At 38.6% G+C, this 23,612-nt stretch overlaps 1 protein-coding gene across 2 annotated transcripts in view; it reads left to right on the top strand.

The window, feature by feature from the left end:
* Positions 1-19,147, top strand: part of DNAJC12 (DnaJ heat shock protein family (Hsp40) member C12) — a 46,065-nt gene extending 26,918 nt beyond the window's left edge. The window contains exons 4-6 of one of the 2 annotated variants that reach the window (XM_066243570.1): positions 11,793-11,997; positions 15,108-15,171; positions 18,595-19,147. In XM_066243570.1, coding sequence (XP_066099667.1) covers positions 11,793-11,997; positions 15,108-15,171; positions 18,595-18,673 — 348 coding nt within the window. In that variant the 3' untranslated portion in view covers positions 18,674-19,147. The remainder of the gene's footprint in view (positions 1-11,792; positions 11,998-15,107; positions 15,172-18,594) is intronic. The other variant, XM_066243571.1, reaches the window with a different exon arrangement.
* The last annotated feature ends 4,465 nt before the right edge of the window (positions 19,148-23,612 follow it).

Raw genomic sequence — 23,612 nt, 5'->3', positions numbered from 1 at the left:
AGGTCAGTAGTCTATCCACTGTACCACCACCAGTCAGGCTTAAGAAACACACTTCTATAATCCAAGAATGGTGAAACCGTAACTGGTATTTTCTTTTCCCATGCTAAGTACTGTTACTTTGATGCTGGTTCTGATGCTGGTAGAAATGTAGTTCTTGTACAGTATCACAAAAATAAAATTTTATAAGCACCTGCATTTGGATACTCTTAGGCTGTTGCAATGTGATTTATTTGGGGTTGAAATAGAAGGTTATTCCCAGGTTCCCAGTGTCTTCTTTCCGTTTGTCCTGCCAAGTAAAAAGTCCACTCTTGTCTTCATTAAGCCCAGTATAAAGACTAAAATCCAGATTTTCTTTGCCATGGGTTAGCCCATATTAAAGCTCAGTCCAGTTCAGGTGCTTCTCAAAGCCTGTACTTGGGAAATTGCTCAGCTGCCAGCCCACGCAGCATGGGAGCAAATGGGACAAGTGCATTCTCAAGCAGGAAGGCAGAGAGAAGGACAAAAAAAAAAAAGGGCAGAAAGAGTAAAAAAGGCCTCTGTTTATATTTTTGGGCTGAGAAGAACTAGCTTTCCTTTAAGCCAACCAATCAATTTCTTTAAAATGTTGTGTCTTGTGTTGGTTCCTCCCAATAGCCAATCAGATTCTTCTTCTAGACTAGACTGAGAGGCCTCTATGGCCACCATTCTGGCTTCCACTGCACATGCCTTAAAGTGTAGCACAGAAGCATCTTCTCCATATTCTGGGTATGAATTGGTTTTAATCTGGGGAATTGGAAAACCTGGTTAGTCCTCCCTACATAGGGGAGAAAGGGAGTGTTAATCTCTTTAGCTGGGCGTACCTGTGGGCTGTCCAAATTGTAAATGAGATGTTGAAGCTTCTTACTGAAGCAGACTTTTCCAATTTTGTTTTTTACCTTAGTTGTTCATTGACTGTTTTTTATATGTGCCTTGACCATGGGCCTTTAGCAGACAGAGTAACCCCTTGCTCGAGCCAGAGACCTTGGGTCCAAGCTGGTGAGCTTTGCTCAAACCAGATGAGCCTGCGCTCAAGCTGGCGACCTCAGGGTCTCAAACCTGGGTCCTCGGCATCCCAGTCTGATGCTGTATCCACTGCGCCACCGTCTGGTCAGGCAGCTTTTCCAATTTTTATTAAATGTAATGTCCAATTCCCTTTGCTCTCTTTTTCCATCAATATCTAGCTACCTGCTTATGTTAACAATTTGACTAACTATTTTTCTTTTCCTTTTTAGAAGTTTTTCCTGATAGTTTAATTTGTAAAAATATTTTAAGAAGTCATATGAGACCATCTGATAGGAATTTAAATTTAGGTATGTGATGTTGGTTTAAAAAAGGATATGGGGTGAGGGCTTCTGTAATCAGGGCCTTTGGGATCTTGGGATAACTTGAAAACAGATGCCTTTCTAGCTCAAAGAATCTTATGAAAATTTATCATTGTCAAGCTAAATGGTTTTAGCCCAAGGGATTCAGAGTATAAATTGTTCTCCCTCTAGCTTCAACATATATGGCAGAATTCCTTTTAGAATGCTGTGGGAAAGTGGTTGGGCACAGTCAAAAGAAAACACTGAGAAAAATTCTCACAAGTGTTAAAATTGTTCTATGCCATATAAATTGCTATAAATCTTATAAAGCGTTAATAGAAATGACCCTGGCTGGGTGGCTCAGTGGATAAAGTGTCATCCTGGTGTACTGAGGTCAGGGGTTCAACCCCCCAATCAGGGCACCTATAAGAAGCAATCAACAAATACACAACTAAATGGAACAACTATGTGGAACTGTAAGGGTTTAATAGTATATTAGGAGTTAACTCTTATATACTCATAGTTTAGAAAATAAAGCATAAATATGGAATTTAATCTTTATGTCCTCCTTCATGTCCTTCCAAATATAATGAGTTAAAGGATTCAATAATAATAATTCTTAGCAAGAATAAATAGCCTGTCTCATGAACAATATAATCTTTGCACTATGTTCTTCCAAGAAAAGTAAGAAGTCTTATAGATGGGTTCCCAAAATCAAGATGCCAGTGCCCTAGAGACAAAGTTAAAGAATACCTATAAGGCCATCGCTCATGTCAAACAAGCATCCTGAGGTACATTCCTGCACGCCAGATTCCAACCACCTGCAGTCTACTACCTGATTAACTGCATAGTCAATAATTACTAACCTTCCCCAAAAGAACATAAACTGGTCAGTCAGCTGAGACTGTTAAGAAAGTTTTTTGGACCTGAGTGCTCTGCCCACTTGAATTGCTGACAATCTTGATTAAAGACGCTTATACCTGTTACTCATAAATTGGCTAAAGGGACGATGGGCAACATGAACCCTGGCTTCTTCCAGTAACAGGAAGAGTTGATGTTTCTCTTTCTCTCCCTCCCGCACCTTCCTCTCTCTCATATCAGTGAGTCAATAAAAAAAATGAGTTAATAGAAACACACTTTTGATGAACTGATTGTTTGACCAATTGATTGTTTCTGAGATGGCTTATTGGGGCTGCCGGTCACCTTCATGTGGACCTCTTTGCCAACTGTTTCTGGCTGGACAAAGGGTTTTTGGATGAGTGCATTGGCTACAGACTACCAGGGAAGCTTCCTATTATGCCTGTATAGTCACAGTTTTTCTGGCCAGATGGGAAAAAGTGTATAGTTCAGCACCTCGGACTTATTCAGAGGCAGTTTGTCCTAATTGGATGTTATCCAAAACCAGGTCAACAATCACCCAGGCAGGTAAAAAAAAAAAAAAAAAAAAAAAAAAAAAAAAAAAAAAAAAAAAAAAAAGTACTCTTAGAGATCCAGGATAAAAATAACCCTTCAAATTTGCCTGACTGGTGGTGGTGTAGTGGATAGAGTGTTGACCTGTGATGCTGAGGTCCCAGGTTCAGAACCCTGAGGTCACCAACTTGAGTGTGGGCTCATCTGGCTTGAGTACAGGCTCACCAGGTTGAGCACGAGGTCGCTGGCTTGTGCGTGGAATCACAGACATGATCCCATAGTTGCTGGCTTGAAGTCCAAGGTCACTGGTTTGAGCGAGGGGTCACTGGCTTGGCCTGAGCCCCCTAGTCAAGACACAGTCAATGAATGACTAAAGTGATGCAACTATGAGTTGATTTTCTCATCTTTCTCCCTTCCTCTCTTTCTCTCTCTCTCTTGCTAAAAGAAAAAAACTACTAAAAAAAAGAATCTTTCAATTTAAAATAGTTGTTAGCTGACCCATAGCTCACCTGAGTCCATTGATATTCTTTCTATTTGTCTCAATGTTTCCTGACATATAGACACACTCTTTTTTTATTCCAGTGTTGACTTAGGTACAGAATTTAAGAAAATGACTTCCTAGTCCCTGTCTGGTTATCTCAGTTGGTTAGAGCATTGTCCTGAAACACCAAGGTTGCAAGTTCGAACCCTGGTCAGGGCGCATATGGGAAGTGACCAGTGAATGTACAACTAATTAGAACAACAAATGAATGCTTCTCTCTTCCTCTCTCTGTCTCTCTAAAATCAATCAATTAAAAAAAGAAAGAAAGAAAATGGCTTCCTAGATTAAAAAAAAGAGAAAGAAAAGAAACTAACAACCCATTGAGGAGAGCTGGTAAACAAGTTGATTAAGAAGGCAGACAAGAGCATACCAGTTTAACAGAGTGGGACAGTGGCCTCTGCACCCAAGCTTGGTGTCTATTTAGTGTTAGTTCACTCCATGCACACAGCGATTTTCTGCCTGCTGTAGTCCATTATTTTACTGTCCAGTCTCTTCCCTCCCTAGTATTCCTCATTGACTCTCTCAATTACTATAATTTGATATTTCTATTGATACTCATTGTATCAAACTGAGTAACTCCACAATAGTTTACTTGATGTTTAATATTGTTGTGCCCAACTAATACCCTAGTGGAACTAAAAAATAGACTCTGTAAACACAAAAATGAATGATCTATATGTGTCCCAGCAAACCAAGCTGCTTAGCATTGCTCTTATGTTAGTCTTTTGATTGTACTACAAAGCATGAAGGGTGTCTGTATCGGTTAGGTAAAGTTTGATTTTTTCCTTGGATATTTTATTAATTGGGATCAGCACATCTAGAGGCTGATAATAAAATGCTTTATTCTGATTTATTCATAAAGATGATGGATGAGTAAGACTGCTATCTCAGAATATCTTTTCACTGAGGGCTTTGAAAGCATTTATTGTAGGTGAGTCATTAGTCCTCACAACCCATCTAAGGCATACTATAGGCACTTTGTTCTAAGAGAGGAGCACTGAGATATAAAGTCGATATATTGTATACAGGCCATCTGTGCCACTTACAACTCACACTTTCAGCTTTCTAGGCCCTGAATCCTTTTAAGAAAATATTTATCTTTCAATGATTTGAAAAAGAGTGAGAGAGAAAGAAGAAGGGAGAGAGAAAGAGAGAGGGAGGGAGGGACGGAGAGAGAGAGAGAGAGAGAGAGAGAAAGAGAGAGAGAGAGAGAGAGTTGTGCCCTGGCTGGGAATTGAACCTATGACCTCCACACATGGGCATGAGGATTTATCCACTGAGCCATTGGGCCAGGGCATTTTAAAAAGTTTTTTATTGATTGATTTTATTTTATTAATTTTTTATTTGTTGCTATTTATTTATTTTTGAGAGAGAGAGAGAATGAGAAAGAGAGACAGGAAAAAAGAGATGAGAAGCATCAATTTGTAGTTATATCACTTTAGTTGTTCATTGATTGCTTCTCCTATATGACTTGATTGGGGGGCTCAAGCTGAATCCATGACCCCTTTCTCAAGCTAGTGACCTTGGGATCATGCCAGCAACCCAAAGTTCCCTTAATAAACTTGGACCCAATCATGAGCAAGGTTGCTCAAGCCAGCAACCTTGGGTTTCAAGCCAGCGAACTTTGGGCTCAAGCCAGTGACCTTGGGATCATGTTGATAACCCTGTGCTCAAGCCAGCAACCCCATACTGAAGCTGGCAAGCCTGTGCTCAAGCCAAATAAGCCTGCACTCAAGCTGGTGACCTTGGGGTTTTGAACCTCGGATCTCAGTATCCCAGGTCAATACTTTATCCACTGCACCACCACAGTTCAGGCAAAATTAACATTTTAATTTTGAAATAAACCTACCGAAAAATGTATAACACCTATATTTACAATTTAGGAAGTGGTTATGAAATGTATACAGTACTCTGTAATCATCCTTCTCAACACATACATTACTATCACCCAGAGGCTCCCCTTTCATATGTATATTTTGGCAGTCCTAGCTAGGTTTAATATTTGAATTCTAATTTTTATCTAATTATAAATATTGGGAAAATTTTCTCATATGGTCTGAACTGACCTTCAAAGGAGGATGAAGCTGAGAGACTAAAAAAAGAGGCTGACAACTTCAGAATTAAACAGTTTATTAAGGGAACTTTGGGCAACATCAAAAGGTTGGCTCTCTCGCCTGACCAGGCAGTGGCGCAGTGGATAGAGCGTCAGACTGGGATGCGGAAGACCCAGGTTCAAGACCCCAAGGTCGCCAGCTTGAGCGCGGGCTCATCTGGTTTGAGTAAAAATTCACCAGCTTGGACCCAAGGTTGCTGGCTCAAGCAAGGGGTTACTCGGTCTACAGAAGGCCCACGGTCAAGGCACATATGAGAAAGCAATCAATGAACAACTAAGGTGTCGCAATGAGCAACAAAAACTAATGATTGATGCTTCTCATCTCTCCGTTCCTGTCTGTCTGTCCCTGTCTATCCCTCACTCTGACTCTCTCTCTGTCTCTGTAAAAAAAAAAAAAAAGGTTGGCTCTCTATACCTGAAAGGGGATGAGGACTTGATGTATGAATGTCCTCCAGGAGCAGAGGTGGCTTTTGGCTAAGTGGCACATGCTTGTTAAGAGCTATGTAGTACAAGGCAGTACAAAACTTAATGGGCCTACTTATGTATGTAAGAACTTTCTTTCAGGTGATACTGTACACCCCGCCTGGAGTGAGCTGGAGGTCACTGAGAGATGCTGCTTCTTCTTCTTCTTCTTCTTCTTTCTTTTTTGTTTTTTAGAGCGAGGGACAGACAGACAGGAAGGGAGAGAGATGAGAAGCATCAACTTGTAATTGCAGCTTGTTAGTTCACTGATTACTTCTCTCATACATGCTTTGATGGGGGGAGGGGGTGGCGAGCTAGTGATTGTTTCGCTCAAGCCAGCAACCTTTGGGCTCAAGTCACAGACTTCAAGCCAGTGACTTTGGGATCATGTCGATGATCCCATACTCAAGCTAATAACCCTACACTGCTGTATAAGCCCACGCTCCAGCCAGCATTCGAACCTGGGTCCTCAGTGTCTCAGGTTGATGCTGTATCCACTATGCCACCACCTGGTCAGGTATGAGAGCAACTGCTTCTTAAGATAGGCAGGTAGGTCAATCACGTGCTAGAAACCATTTTGCCTAACTGAAATACATATATGTAATCTTGTTATAGAAAATTTAGAAAACACCCCCAAAGCCTATAAATAAATAAAAGAAAAAAAGCTTTATAATCCTGTCATGCAGATGTAACCACATTGATATTTTGGTGCATTTCCTTTCACTGTTCCATCCTCTTTATCTGTTAGTGTGAAAGCCAATTACATTGAATGGTAGTTGTAATAGCTTTATGGGGGTAATTCTGGATCTTGAGGTGAGTGGGTTGATTACTTTTGGAGAAGAGGATTCAGGATAATGCTCCTTTGCAGTTGGAAAGAAAAGGCTTCTCTGGTGGGATTAAGGCAGAGGGTTTCAACATACTTATGGTTTTAGGGTATATCAAGGCCACATGACCCTCCAGTCTGTCCATATGTCTTTATTTTATGCATATGTATCTACCTATACATTTATATATCTGTATTTGACTACAGGGAGTCCTTGGGTTATGACATAGCTCTGTTCCTACGACAGTGACGTAACCAGAATTTTGGTGTAAGTCGAAATACACCCTAGCCTAAGTCACTTACCTATCCTAACACAGTTGTAAAATCATAATCTAGAACATAAAAACACAACTAAGCCACAGAAAAAGGAAAAGGACATAAATATACGGTACTGGACATTATACTGTAGTAACAGAAAAAAAATGACAAAAAGTGCATATCCAAAAATGTTATACCTTTATTCCTGTGGCTGGCTTGCACACTGGAAGGGTCACTGCAAGGTGGGAGAGAGTGACCTGTTGGGAGGAGGAAGCTGGAGATGCAGGAGAACCTGCAGAAGGTGCTGGAGATACTGGGTCAGGTGAACCTGGATTGTCTCAGGAACATGCAGGAGACGCTGGAGATGATTCTACCTGTACTAAGTTTTTATGGGAGTGAACGTCATAAACTCGAAATGTCATATGTCAAGACTGTCATAACCCAAGGACCCCCTGTATATCTACCTTTTCATGCTATTATTTATGACCATTTTGGTTATTATTCATTAACATCATGTTATTACCACTTCCTAATTTTCTTTAAAAATTGTGATGAACAGATTTATTGAAAAGATTCCAAGAAAGCATTTTACCCCTTTGCATATTCCCTTTCTTCTTGGCAAGGTTCTTTTCCTGGCTCCTGCTGTGAGGCCAGTATTAGTGTACTGAGACAGATGGTAAGAAATTGTGGTGTCTCTCTAACTCTTTAAGATGTCGATGTGCTGATAAACACCCCCGCCCCCACATCACCCCTGGTACCTCATAATTTAGCAGAGAAACCAATAATGGCCACTCAGCCTTATGAAGCAGGATTTGGTTTCTTAAAAAAGAAAAAAAAAAGTTGGGTGAGACAATTTGGCCATGTATGTAATATTCAGCCTCTGCCTCCCTATATTGTTTTGTTTAAACTGGTAAATAAAGTAGTGCCCTAGGCAGAAGTTGGCAACCCCAGTATTTTAAAATAAGGTCAGACTGTCCAAGAAAGCAGTACACTATGTATTAAGAGCGAGATGCCCCTTGCGACATGGGGCAGGTGTGTAGCAGAAACAGTGGCCCCTTCTGCAGTTCTGGCACCGTTTTAAATGTCACAACTTCTGAGCTAATTCAATAAGCCTTGGACTTCAGAAAATCAATGTTTTTTTCTTTGCTTTGCTTTCTCTCTCTTTCTTTGTAGTATAGGAAACAAATACTCTGGATATCAGGAAAATAAACAGTTCTATTTACTATGTTGGTTGATGCCAGGGCTAACTATTCTAATTGAAATATCTTTTTGTTTTTTTAAGATTTTATTTATTGATTTTACAGGGGAGGGGGAGTGAAAAATGTCAACTCATAGTTGCTTCACTTTAGTTATTCATCGCTTGCTTGTTGTATGTGCTTTGACTGGGTAAGCCCAGGATTTCGAACCAGTGACCTCAGTGTTCCAGGTTGACACTCTATCCACTGCGCTACCACAGGCCAGGCAAAATATTCTTGATACAGCGAACTCTCAATCTCTCTTTCTCATTCTGTATTTATTTATTTTTTCCTTTCATCCACCCATCTATCCCATACTAAACATTTTAATAAGAAATACATATACGGGACACAAGATAGAAAGGGTATAAAAGGGTCTATGGAAAAGTAACTCTATCTCCTTCCTACCTTTGTTCCTCAGTCCTTCTGACTGAACGAACACTGCCATTTGGAAAACCCATTTTTGATATCTTCTTTATTCTAAATTCCACTATGAAACTGAGGAAATGAGGAAACAGCTCACAGGTCCGGCTGCCTGCTGCCATGGAAACCATACTTTGAGACAGGTGCTAATGAGAAGCAAAGAAATTTATTTAAATGCTGGTGACTTGAGAAGATGGGGGACTCCTGTCCTCAAAAACCTATCTTAACATCTCAGCGCAGGCAGCACTGAGGGTTTTTATAAGAAGGAAAAGGGGAAGGCCCTGACAACCCCAGGAAGGCAGAACAAAGAGATCAAAGGAAGAGAGGCCATTCTATATTGGGAAGTGAGCAACAGCGAATGCAGGATCATTCTTGTCAGTTCTGATAAGGGTCTTGGCTTCAGTGACATTCTGGCAACTGAACCGGCTAAATTAAGCAGGATACCGGCCTCCTGTTTCTATAATTATAATTGAAACATTTGGTTAGTTAACAGTAACATAAAGCTAATGTGATTAGTCAGAGTCACATAAACTTTAAACCTGCTACAATTAGCAGGACATATGAAGGTTTTGTTGTTGACTCAATGTATCAGTCTTTCTTATTTCTGGAACAGGCTATTCTAGTGTAACAAGAGCTTGGTCAGAGGTGAAAGCACAGTGTCCATTATATACTCTTGAATTGTTACAGAACACATTACTTTGATCACTTGATTGGTAATATTAAATCATGGAAGTCTGACCTGTGGTGGTGCAGTCCATAAAGCATTGACCTGGAATGTTGAGGTTGACAGTTGAAAACCCCAGGCTTGCCTGGTCAAGGCACATGCAAGAAGCAGCAGGTTGATGCTTCCTGCTCCTTTCTCTGTCTCTCTGTCTCTCTCTGTCTCTCTGTCTCCTTTCCCTTTCTGTAATCAATAAATAAAGATCAATTAAAAAATATGGGTACATCTATACACAGCCAGAATTACACTGGTAAAATCACACGGTTAAATCACTGGGCAAATGACCTCCGCCAGCATATTTGACACAATTCTATGATATCAGGTTTCCAGGGAGAGTATTCAGGCTTCTTGGATCTTGAATATGTCTAAAAATATAAAAGTTATACCAGAAATCAATGGGCAATAACCAACACTGTTGATTATAACCTCTGATATTTTAAAAATTGTAAATTAAACTATAATAAAAGAACAATACAATATAGTAGGATATGTAGTAAGAAGAGAGTTCATCTTATTTCAGACACCAGTTCTATTCTCCTCTCCCAGAAAGTCACCGTTGCAGTTTCTTGTCTTTCCTTCCAGAAACCTTTCATATAGTGTACACACAGACATTCACACTGTCCTTTAAAACAATAGAAATTTATAAGTTCTTGTTAACCTGAAGATAACGGGACTTAGGAAAGTATATAGGAAGTGAACTCACTTAAAGTTAGGACAAATATTTCATCGTAAATTTTGATTGAATTCCTGCTTTGGGACATGCATTTTTCTTAAAGAGATGTATAATCCAGAATTCTAATATTTTTATTGCCAGAATTCTGATGTCAACCCTGATTGATCATGGCTGAATGGAAGGTCACAACAGTAGTTACAATAATTATCGGGCATGACTCAAGACACACAGCTGCATTGTTTTGTTCATTTTTATTTATTATTATTATTACTTTTGTATTTTTACAAAGTGAGAAACAGGGGGAGGCAGACAGACCTCTACGTGTGCCCGACAGGGATCCACTGGGCATGCCCACCAGGGGGCAATACGCTGCCCATCTGGAGTGTTGCTCCTCTGCAACTGGAGCCATTCTAGTGCCTGAGGCAGCAGCCATGGAGCCATCCTCAGCACCCAGGCCAACTTTGCTCCCATGGAGCCTTGGTTGCAGGAGGGGAAGACAGAAAGAGGAAGGAGAGGGGGAAGGGTGGAGAAGCAGATGGGTGCTTCTCCTGTGTGCCCTGGCCAGGAATTGAACATGGGACTTCCACATGCGGGGCTGACGCTCTACTGCGGAGCAAACCGGCCAGGGCCAGCTGCATTGTTTTTTGGTGGTAAAATACACATAACATAAAACTCACTATTTTAACCATTTTAAAGTATAATATTTAGTGACATTAAGTACATTTACAATGTTGTTCTCCCATCATCACTATCTAATTCCTCAACTATTTCATCACCCCAAAAGGAAACCCCATACTCACTAGCAACACTTCCTATTGCCCTCTCCCCCAGTTCCTGGTAACCACTACTCTGCTGTCTATCTAAATGGATTTGTCTATTCTGAATATTTCATATAAGTGGAATCATATATATGTGGCTTTTTGTGTCTGATTTTTTTTTTTTTTTTTACAGAGACAGAGAGAGAGTCAGAGAGAGGGATAGATAGGGACAGACAGACAGGAATGGAGAGAGATGAGAAGCATCATCATAAGTTTTTCGTTGTGACACCTTAGTTGTTCATTGCTTGCTTTCTCATATGTGCCTTGACCTTGGGCCTTCAGCAGACAGAGTAACCCCTTGCTTGAGCCAGCGACCTTGGGTCCAAGCTGGTGAGCTTTTGCTCAAACCAGATGAGCCCATGCTCAAGCTGGTGACCTCAGGGTCTCGAGCCTAGGTCCTCCACATCCCAGTCTGACGCTCTATCCACTGCGCCACCACACAGTCAGGCCTGACTTCTTTTATATAGCGTAATGTTTTCAGAGATTATACACATTGTAGTACTTCATTCCTTTTTTATGGTCAAATAATATTCCATTGTATGGATATACTACATTTTGTTTATTCACTAGTTGATGAACATTTGGGTTGTTTCTGCTATTTGGCTTTTGTGAATGAACATTTATGGATAAATGTTTCTTTGAATATCTGTTTTCAGTTCTTTTGGGTATATACCTAGGAATGGAATTGCTGGGTCCATATAGTAATTCTAGGTTTAATATTTTGAGGAAATGTCTAATTCTTTGAACCTGTCTGATGCCAGTCCCTTTGCTCTATACCATAATATTGATTTCTCCATATATCATTAGTCGTCTAAATCAGGAAAGATTAATTAACTAATGTCTGGATTAATTAATTAATATCTGATTAACTGTCAAGTTTAACATTCTGATAATTAGCAATGTAATAACAGGTAGGTGTTACCACATATTAAATGTAAACATAGAATACGATATAATATTGATGTTATATTATGTTTCTGCTTTTAATTAACGCAGTCAATGCACTGGGCTGTCAGAGGTAAAAAAGATCTGATGCTGGAAGAAACTGACCAGACTCATACCAACGAGGTTGAAAACAAGGAACAGAACGAACAAAGAGAAATAAAGAAAGAAGGACAGGCTTCAACCACAGAGAAAATGGAGCAAAAGGAATCTGAGTCCCTAAAGATGCCACTCTCCCCACAGAATCCAGATTCTTCAAGTAAGTCATGTCATCAGCTTTGTACATGGAGAAAATCTGAGTCTTGTCAAGTTTGAGGATTGGTTTGGCACCTTAAATGATACTGGCTTAGCACTGAAACAGAAACTAAAAGATATATTCTTCAATACATTCCTGGCAAAGGAAATTTAAGATATTTCTGGGAGTGTCTTCCTTGTCACTGAAATAAAGCTAGCTAATATTTATTGGAGAGTTTACTATGTGCAGGAATGGCTTGCATAAATTATTTTACATCTATTATCTCATTTGATGTTAATTTTACATATATTAATTAACTTAATTCTTACTATAAGTTTGTGAGGTTGGTTGGTATCAACATTACAACATCACTTTACAGATGAGAAAACTGAAGCCCAGGGCAGCTGCATAATCTTCTCAAGTCTGTGCAGTTTTGCATGTGGCGGGGCAGGGGTCTGAACTAAGGCAATTTGGTTTCAGTCTGTTTCTAAGGCGCTGTACTATCTTGAGAAGATACCTTATCTATAAGTAACTCTGTAGACATTCTGAATCATTATAGATCCCCTGAAGCAGGTGTTAGGAGATTGCACTCCTGGATCCCAAGCTACACACCCTGACTCTACTAATTATGGTATTACTTGGTGAAAGTTATTTCTCTAGATCTCAGTTTCCTCATCTACAAAATAGGAAATCATAATGGCACCTTCTTAAAGACTTATTATGAGGATTAAATGAGGAGATCCATGCAAAATGCTTAGCACAGTGATTTGCCTGCAGTAGCCCTAGGTACATGTGAGCTATTATTATAAGTTCTTTGTTTGTCTATATAGCCATCCCACTGTGTGTCTTGTATAGATAGGTGTGTTATGTACACACACTGTAACGATCCTTCAAAATCTTAATTGATTTTCAGAGTTGTGATACAATATTACATTAAATTTTAGCCTTTAAGCAGAAGGTTCCTAACCATTCTTGAACACTTATTTAATAAAAGAAGATAATTAGATGTTTTGTGGTGAATTATAGTCTTTTTAGAAATAGTCACTTCAAATCACTCTTTTGAGAGAACTTTTAATGCTCATTACTTGCTGGGAATAAAGATTCTTAGAGTTTGATTTAGGTATCTCTGCTGGTTACCCAAAAGATCCTTTTGTAGTCCGTCTTTTGACTGTATCAGCCTCATAACTGGAAGTGGTTATAGCCAACTGATCAAAGCAGAAGCCAAATGTCAAAAAAACAGTGTTTTAAGCAAACACAGACATACAAACACCCACTCACATGCACACACAGGCAAACATGCAATGTTTGTCCCTTTAGCCTTGAAATGTTCAGATCTCTTTGTCCCTAACACATGACTTTCTATTTTAGATTCAGACTTAAATCTGACTTCACCAGAACTAGGGAAATTGGACACTTCAGAGATTCAGGCCCCACTTGAATCTCTCATAAAAGCCTGAAAATTTCTTTCTTTTAAAAGTTATTTACATATGTTTTTTTTAGATTTTATTTATTCATTTTTAAAGAGAGAGGAGAGAGAAAAAGAGAGAGAGAGAGAGAGAGAGAGAGAGAGAGAGAGAGAAAGAAGGGGAGAGAAGCAGGAAGCATCAACTTCCACATGTGCTTTGACCGGGCAAATCTGAGATTTTGACATAGTGACCTCAGAATTATTTACATATGTTAAAATCTCCCAAATAGCGAGCTAGTCTTTAAAAAGTTTGAAGAATCATATATAAACAATAACTTAGTGCCTACCCCAGTCTCTCATCTTTCTCTGCTTCTACCCCCCAAAGTAACCTATGCAGATGCCCAGGTGTGTCCCCTTCCACACTGTTCTGTGTGCTAATACCAGCATGTACAAATACAGTATATATTCATTTACGAGGGCTTCAGAAGTACAGAATGGCAATCCACTGAGCACATGCCTCTATGTTCTCAGTGGCTAAGAGCATAGTCGCTGGAACCAGATCCCAGCTTCTTCCACTGATGAGTTCTGTGAACTTGGGCAAGTGAATGTGGATGAGGTTCTATGGAACAGAACCTCACAGGGTGATCTGCTCATAAACTCCTAACTGAGCAAACCATGGTGGGGTATGTATCTTCTTTAGTGAAAGGCTTATCTTTGCCTTAATCAAGCCCTGTCCATTGCTTCTATGACTCTAGGTTAACACACCTTTAAAATGCCTCTTTTCAGATTCGTCCTAATCCTTGACCACCCTCAAAGGAGCACATATTCTTAACCTGTAATCCAATCCCCACCTTTGTGATATCTTTCTTACATTCCTTCCTTAATCTCAAATGAATAAAAGAAACTGCAAATTGTTATTCTGGGAAGGATTTTTCTGTGTTTTGAGATCTTGCTTCCAGCATACCTCTGTTTAACTCAAATAATACATTTTTATAAAAATTCTCTACAGGTTTGGACATTCCTATGTTGACAAGAGTTAACCTCTCTGAATTTTCTTACCCATATACAGTGTGTCCATAAAGTCATGGTGCACTCTTGACCGGTCACAGGAAAGCAACAAAAGACAATAGAAATGTGAAATTTGCACCAAATAAAAGGAAAACTCTCCCAGTTTCATACCTATTCAGTGCAGTTCGATGTGGGCTCACACACAGATTTTTTAGGGCTCCTTAGGTAGCTATCCCGTATAGCCTCTACAGACTCGTCACTGACTGATGGCCTACCAGAACGGGGTTTCTCCACCAAACTGCCAGTTTCCTTCAACTGCTTATCCCACCGAGTAATGTTATTCCTATGTGGTGACGCTTCATTATAAACGCACTGATATTCACATTGAACTTTGGTCATGGATTCGAATTTAGCGAGCCACAGAACACACTGAACTATCTTCTGTACCATCCACATCTCTACTGGCATGGCCGTGGGCTGCTCTGCAGTATATACGGTGTTATGTCATCATCTGCGCATGCACACATGCTGCCACATCATCCTACAGAAATTGGGAGGGTTTTCCTTTTATTTGGTGCAGATTTCATATTTCTATTGTCTTTTGTTGCTTTCCTGTGACCGGTCAAAAGTGCACCATGACTTTACGGACACACTGTACAATGGATAAAATATTAGTTCCAGGGGTCGTCAAACTTTTTACAAAAACTGCCCACTTTTGCAGTGCTGGTCAACCTGGTCCCTACTGCCCACTGGTGGGCGTTCCAGCTTTCATGGTGGGCCAAATGGTAAGTCTTTGGTATGAATTATTAATATCTTACAGTAACTGATTAACTTAAGTAGATTTTTTGAGGAGTAAATAACATGTGGAAAATAGATGTGGCACATAGTATTTTTTTACAGAGTCAGAGAGTCAGAGAGAGGGATAGACAGGAATGGAGAGAGATGAGAAGCATCAATCATTAGTTTTTTGTTGCGGCACCTTAGTTGTCCATTGATTGCTTTCTCATATGTGCCTTGACTGTGGGGCTACAGCAGACTGAGTAACCCCTTGCTCGAGCCAGCGACCTTGGGTTCAAGCTGGTGAGCTTTTTGCTCAAACCAGATGAGCCTGCACTCAAGGTGGTGACCTCGGGGTCTTGAACCTGGGTCTTCCACATCCCAGTCCAACGCTCTATCCACTGCGCCACCACCCGGTCAGGCCCATAGTATTTTTTAAATGTCAGAATTTATTATTATAGGACTTCTCCTTAGACTCTTACATTTAGAATAAATGCATTGTTTTTGACAGCTGATATATCATAATTCACTCAGTATAAATTGTGATGTCAGTTTGATGCCCTCACATTGTGAAGTGTATTCTCTTACTGAGGTCAAGGAATGAAGTGGAGGGGGTGAGAGGAAGGAGGATCATTGTTCTGAGAAGCTGTTTGTTGGAGAATAAAGTTTGAAATTTTGCAATAGACTGCATTTACCAGTATTTTCTTCCTGTTGTTTAAGAGACTATTGGCTAGTCTCTCCTGACCAGTGGTGGCTCAGTGGATAGAGCATCAACCTGGGATGCTGTGGTCCCAAGTTCCAAGGTTGCCAGCTTGAACATGGATTCATTGGGCTTGAGTGTGGGCTCACCAGCTTGAGTGAGGGGTCACCAGCTTGAGCGTAGAATTATAGACATGATTCTGTGGTCGCTAGCTTAGGCCCAAGGTCACTGGCTTGAACAAGGGGTCACTGGTTCAGCTGAAGCCTCGTTCAAGGCACATATGAGAAGCAATCAATGAACAACTAAAGTGCTGCAACTATGAGTTGATGCTTCTTATCTCTTTCCCTACCTGGATCTGTCTTTGTATCACTAAAAACAAAAACAAAACCCCCAAAACAAAGATAGTATTGGCTGTTCTGAGTAGTGCTGGAGTGTGATATACCAAAGTATAGTTGCATACTTACTTATAATTTCATTGACTGTAGTATGAATAAACTCAGCATTTAAGAAATATTATTCATGTCAGCTTTACCAAATCCTGAGAGCCCTCTCACATAACCCTTTCAGCATATTTGTAAACTTCTTCAAGCAATAATTAATATTTACTGTGGTGTTTGCCTTTTGTGTGATGAGCAGTTTGCCTCTTCTGTGATGAGCGGCCATCAAACAATCCCCTTCATCTTCTGACTGGCATTGCAACCAGTAAAATATAGATCATGGCAACTGATAACTAGTGTGTGAGAAAAATCTCACCTTTACTCTCTTTTCATTTAAATATGCAGTAACTATGGCTTCTGATAAATACAATTTTATATTCAAATCATTTTGTATAATATCTTGGAATAAAAACAAACAAAAAATTAAATGTAGCAGATGCTGTTGGTGTGCAGCCATGTCCTCTGGGCATCTACCTGCCCAGGCTTTGCTAGGCCTAGGCTTCCTCTGGCAGGTGGGTCTGCCTAGCAGTAGATGAGATGAGAGAATATGGTCAAGCAAAAGAAAGAAAATGCAACTTGTAATCTTACCCCCTAGAGAACATATCTATTACTGATCTTTTGTTATATTATTATATGTTATGATACCTAAAACTAAAAGGATCATATTGTACGTATTTTGTGTGTGTTTTTCAATTACAGATTGTCAGAAAGAAATTCCTTTGTGCTTTTTCTTCAAATGCAAATTCTTTATATTTGTTTTCTGTGGTAATTCTAAAGAAAATGCAAACAGATTCTGGTTTTTTTCTGAGATAATCCCTGTCAACTATTCTGAGTAAATTTTTCCTGACTAGACATTCAGATAACATTTTAGGTAATATTTTAAATATCAATGGAAGCATATTTTGTTTATTATTCTATAACCTGCTTTTTCATTACCAATTTTATAAACAAACAAAAAAAATGACAAAAGGCTTTCTTGTTCATTTCAGAAAAATAGCAAAATACAGGTAAACAACAAAAAGGGTATTAAAAATGAAAATTACATCTATTCCAACTATCCAAGGATAACTACTATTAACATTTAGGGGTAATTTTTTTAAATTTACATAAATATACATGGAAATAAGAAATTTAAAAACAAAACCATACTGTCTAAACTGTTCCCTAACTACCTGTCACTTAACAATGTTATGAGCATTTTTCTGTGATTGTAAATATATATTAAAAAAATGTTAATGATGACATCAAAGCCTTTTAACCAGCTTTGTATAGCTGAAGACTTAGAAGGGTTTTTGATTTTTAAAAGCATTTATAGCCTGACCTGTGGTAGTACAGTGGATAAAGTGTCCACCTGGGACACTGAAGTCCAAGGTTCAAAACCCCAAGGTCGCTAGCTTGAGCATGGACTCACCAGCTTGAGCGCGAGGTCACTGGCTTGAGCATGGGATCATAGACATTATCCCATGGTCGGTGGCTTAAGCCCAAAGGTCGGTGGCTGGAAGCCCAAGGTTGCTGACTTGAGCAAGGGGTCACAAGCTTGGCTGGAGCCCCACAGTCAAGACACTTATGAGAAGCAATTAGTGAAAAACTAAAAGTGACTATGAGTTGATGTTCCACATTTCTCCCTTCCTGTCTCATTTTCTCTCTCTGTCTCTCTCCCTTAAAAAAATTTTATAAAAGGTATAATGATAAACATTGTACAGTTATAACCCTTGAGCACATTCATGATTGTTTCCTTAAGATAAATTTCTAAAAGTAGAATTATTGGGTTACATTTTAATGAGTTTGATAAATATTGCAAGTTTCCTACCAGAAGAGTTTTGCCAATTTACACTTTTTCTAGTAGAGAAGGAGAATGACCTTTTATTTAATTTTCAACAAAATTGTTTATTAGACTAAAAAAATAAATCTTAGTATTATGGAATAAATTACTTGTCTTTCCAGAGATCCTTTACCATTAACCTTTTATTTTGACGGCTGTTTGAAAGTTGTTTTCAATTCCTTTTGTGAATGGTCAAAATTCCCACCACTGGAGGCATCTATAAATATCCTTGTATTATTAACTTTAAGCATGTGAGATCCTCTCATCCATATAAACTAATCCCTGTTCATAAGAATTCAATAGTCTGCTTAAGTTAATCAGCTTCTGTGAGATATTAATAATTCATACCAAAGACTTACCCTTACATTTTACTTATGCAGTGACATCTTATCAGCAAGCTGTTTTACTATTATAAGCTTGACTTACTTGTTCCTACCTTGGATTTAAAAATCTTCTCTTCTCTCCTTTAAAGGCTTTTCAGATGTGAACAGTTGGCATCTTCGTTTCCGCTGGTCAGGGGATGCTCCTTCAGAACTCCTGAGGAAATTTAGAAACTATGAAATATAAAATGTCCCTGCTTTGTAGGAGAGAGTGAGTGAGCAAGACCATCTCGTGCTGCTAGCATGAAGTTTTTGTTCAAATCTTTAAACTGTCTTGCTTATCTGTCACATTTGTGAATTGCTGAGTACTAGTTGATTCCTTCATCTTTTAACCCATTCTCACAATGTTTTCTAAATGAAAAACTTTTAGAAGGCAAAGTTCTTCTAATATTTGAATAAATTAAGGCTCTTAGATCCAAAGAACATTGTATTATGTGTGTTTTCCTGTTCATGTTATTTAGAGAAATCCACTTAAAAATCAATCTCTGTATTTAAATATTTCATTGATATGTGATGATCTCTATTTGTGCTGGATGTATAAGAAATGTTTTCTGACTCTGGACTTGAAATGAAATGTGAAATTACTTGTTTAAACCTCACAGAATGAAATAAATAATTTTTCCAAGGTTCGTAATGAATGTATAATTCAACTATATTTTAAAAATAATTTGAATAGATATTTATACTTTAATATAAATAAATTTAATTATAAATTTAAAAGATTATTTATTTGAGGAACTATATTCCTCCCAGGTTTATTTGATTATATAGCAAGTCATCAGATATTTATTTTCTTACAGTTTGGAGGTTAGAAGGCCAAGATCAAGGTGTCTGTAGATTGGTTTCTTCCAAGGCCTCTCCTTGGTTTGCAGATGGGTGCATTCTCACTGTGTCCTCACATGGCCTTTCTCTGCACATGAACTCCCCTGCTGTTTCTACTTCTTGTAAGGACATCGGTCACATTGAATAAGGACTCCACCCAGCCTCCTTTTAACTTAATCATCTCTTTAAAGAGCTTATCTTCAAATAAGCTTACATTCTGAGGTACTGGGATTTGGAGGACTTTAATATATGAATTTTTGAGGAACATAATTAAGTTCATAATATAGGTGAAAACTTAAAAAACAACAACAAATACAATCCTGTATTGGTTTCCTTGATTTCATGTAAAGTTTTATTGTTTTGTCAAATCTGTTTAGAGAATTATTTCTAGCAATCTCTTACCACTTCAGAAAAATATGACTTGGCATTGTTACCATATTTGCAAAATTTACTTAAAAAATAAAAAAATAAATGCAAAAAATATAGTGTGTTGAACTAATTAAATGAGATTTTAGACTACAATTGCTTGTCATAATCCCTGCCTGGCCCAGGTAGGTACTAAAAAAATACTAGATTGAATAAGTAAATTTTTAAATCTAAGAATTGGAGTTTTAATTTTTTTCTCTCTCTTTCCCCCCAGACTGTCTGACTTATAGCACTGATGACATTTAATGACCTATTGATAGGAAAAACTTTCCCATTCCCATAGTCCACTCTGCTTTTGTTGTAGACGGATTTCCCAATTGTTGACAAGACTGAATGCCAACTCTCATTGACTTTTTTTTCCCATGAGGCCAGAAGCCACCAATAAGAAGTGAGAAAGAGCTCCATTTAAATGGGGATTTATGATGGGTCAGGCTTGTGCTAAGCATTGTATATACTCAATTCCATATAACTTAGTAGGAAATCTTTTATTTGTTTTTTTTATTTATTATTTATATTTTTAGCAAAGGAGAGAAAGAGAGACACATTAATTTGTTGTTTTATTTATTTATACATTCATTGGTTGATTCTTGTATATGCCTTGACTAGGGATCAAACCCACAATCTTGGTGTATTGGGACAATGCTCTAACAAAGTGAGCAACCCAGCCAGGGCAAAGTTCATATGTATTTCAAAATATTTATTTATTTTAGAGAGAGAAGGAGGATGAGACAGGAATGTCAATCTGTTCCTGTATGTGTGCTGAGCGCGGATCGAACCAACAACCTCTGCGCTTCAGGATGATGCTTTAACTCAGTAGTAGTCAACACCCTATTGCCCACTAGTGGGTGTTCCAGCTTTCATGGTGGGCAGCAGCGGAGCAACCAAAGTATAAATAAAAAGATAGATTTAACTATAGTAAGTTGTTTTATAAAGATTTATTTTGCCAAACAGTGAAAATCTAACATAAAGTACTTGGTAAGTAATTATTATTATATGCTTTAACTTGCTGTAACTCTGCTTTATAAATTTTATAAAGTAAAGTTACTTCCATACTTTATAAATCACTATTACTGTGGAATCGGTGGGCAGTTAGAAAATTTTACTACTAACTGAGATACAAAAGTGGATGGTAGGTATAAAAAGGTTGACTACCCCTTGCTCTAACCAAACGAGCCACCCAACCAGGACATGGTACATACTTCTTGAGAGCATTATGTGAAAAATATTGTCCTGTTGTTTGTGTAGGATATAAAAATTATTAAGTCATGTTGATGCTCTCAAATAGTTGATAATTTAGTGAAATAAGAGAGGTATCTAAATTTTGTATAGTTTAAAAGGAGCAGGTTGAATTAGTGTAAGTATGTAATGTGCTTAAAACCTGCCTGGCACGTAGTAAGCAGTATGTGTACTTGTTACTGTTCTTACTATATAAGTATGTGTCAAATCTTGTGATAATCAATGAATGGAATTATGGCTTTCTCCCTCCTCAATTCCTTTCTTCTATTTCTCCATCTCAGAGAAATTTCTTGCATATCTTTCCATGAATGTCCTGTGCATTACAAACATAGATGTGTTTCTGTTCTTTTCTTTATACAAACAGTAGCATACTGTTTACACTTCTACATACTTTCCATTTATTTATTTAATCCTGGAGATTTTTCCATTATTAGTACAAGAGTGCTACTTAAAAAAAATTTTTTTCCCATTGATTTTGGAGAGAGAGAGAGAGGAAGGGAGAAAGAGAGAGGAAGAGAAAGGAAAGGAAAAAGAGAAAGAGAAGCATTCACTTGTTCCAGTTAGTTGTTCCGTTCAGTTGTGCACTCGTTGGTTGCTTCTCATATGTGTCTTGACCAGAAATTGAACCCGTGACTTTGGCCTGCCAGGGCAAGGTTCTACCTCCTGAGTCACCCCGGCAAGGCCTACTTTATTCTTTTTACCCTTTCATGGCATTCGATTGTGTGGCTGAACTATAATTTAACTTCTCTTCTATTAATACTTTTCAAGTGTAAGGTATTTTTCCCCGCCGAGAAGGAAAGAAGAGGGTCGGAGCCGCAAAGTGTGGAATAAGTAAACGGCTTTATTGAGTACAGAGCGCACATTCCACCCGGCAAGGTTCCTGGCCCCGAGGAAACATGGAGGCCAGAGAAGTTGCCAAGATTAAACCGCGTGGCAGATATTTAAAGGGTCCCTCTAGGGAAGTGGAGCTACTATGACGTGGTAAAATTTCACTGGCTGGCAGACCATCGCTTCTTTCCAAATGGTTCCTGGAAAGCTTCCTTTGGCGGGCTTGATTGTGGGCGGTCCTAGCCAAAGTAGGCGGGTCTGAGTCCCTACATCACCATCCCTCCATCCACCGACCTTACATCAAGGTTACAGTTTTTTTTTTGTATGTGTGATCACAAGTAACACTGTAATGAATTGCTCTATAATAATATTTCTTTATGTGAACTATACCTATAGAATAAATACTTAATACTGTAATACAGGGGTCGGGAAAATTTTTGGCTGAGAGAGCCATGAACGCCACATATTTTAAAATGTAATTCCATGAGAACCATACAACGATCTGTGTATGTTACACATTATCCAATAAAAATTTGGTGTGGCCTGGAGGAAAGCTGTGATTGGCTCCAGCTACCCGCAACCATGAACATGAGCAGTAGGAAATGAATGGATTGTAATACATGAGAATCTTTTATATTTTTAACATTATTATTTTTATTAAAGATTGGTCTGCGAACCAGATGCAGCCATCAAAAGAGCCACATCTGGCTCGCGAGCCATAGGTTCCCGACCCCTGCTGTAATGGATCAAACAGTTTATATATACTATTTACACTGCATTTAGAATTTGATTACAATATTCTTAAACAAATAACAGATGCAGTTTGGTAAGTTTCAAAGATTTTAGGGCCATTGGATTGGAAACTCCAGCGAATAGTGGTTGTTCATTGGGGTTCTTGCCTTTAGGTTTTCTTCCACTCTAAGCTAGGCTTTGTTGAGTGGCTCAATGTGGTATTGTGTTTCTGAAACAAATTCCCCCGCACCTTCCAAACCCATGATACCAGGGAGTTCCCAAGATATAAAGCAATAATAAAACCGAGCATATTTTTCTTCCAGTATCTTCCATAGGAAGAGAACAGGGTGTTTTTTCAGTCTTTTTTTTCCAGTTAATAATTTATATAAAAACAAATAATTTTTAGCATGTACACAGTAATTATTTGACTAGATAAGGGAAATGTAGTATCAGATTTTAAAACTTAAATATTAATTTTGATTCTTCCTCTTTAGCACTGATTCCACAAAGTCCTCTTGATTTTTTTTAAAGTTTCTTACAACTGTCCAATGTTTTCTTCAGTCTTATGGCTTCTTGCCTTTTGAGTGTCCTGCAATGTTGAAATACAATTCTGAAACAATTGTGCTCTTTTAAGTTAAACAACAGCTCAACAGAGCAACTCTGGAAAACCTAGGCAGCAGTCACAGTTTCCTAGGATCCCAAATAGCTGCCAGTCCCCATGGGATATATTCCAGCCGGCCGGTCAAAAATATGCCCCTTGATGAACAAATTAGAAGTGCAAAACAGATGACTTTGCAGATATTTCTTGTAAGGAGAGAGCTGAATAAGGGGAAGATAAGATTGTTTTCCTGCTTATGAATTTTCATATCCTTTCTGTGCCCAGATCTGATGGTGGTTACAAGCTCAATCACAGCAGCAAGTGTCAATGAGTAATGCAGTTATTGAAAGGGTCTTTAATTTCCTGGAGGCAAACACCGTTACCCGCCATGTCCACATCATAGACGAAGGGATGCCAGGACTACTGGGGAGTCAGTGATGGAAGAAATTATAAAACTGATGAAATTAC

The sequence above is a fragment of the Saccopteryx bilineata genome, chromosome 9 (genome assembly GCF_036850765.1).
Source record: "Saccopteryx bilineata isolate mSacBil1 chromosome 9, mSacBil1_pri_phased_curated, whole genome shotgun sequence".
NCBI classification, from domain to species: domain Eukaryota; kingdom Metazoa; phylum Chordata; class Mammalia; order Chiroptera; family Emballonuridae; genus Saccopteryx; species Saccopteryx bilineata.
The sequence above is the reverse complement of the archived record's forward strand: the minus strand, read 5'-3'. Positions and strand labels throughout refer to the sequence as shown.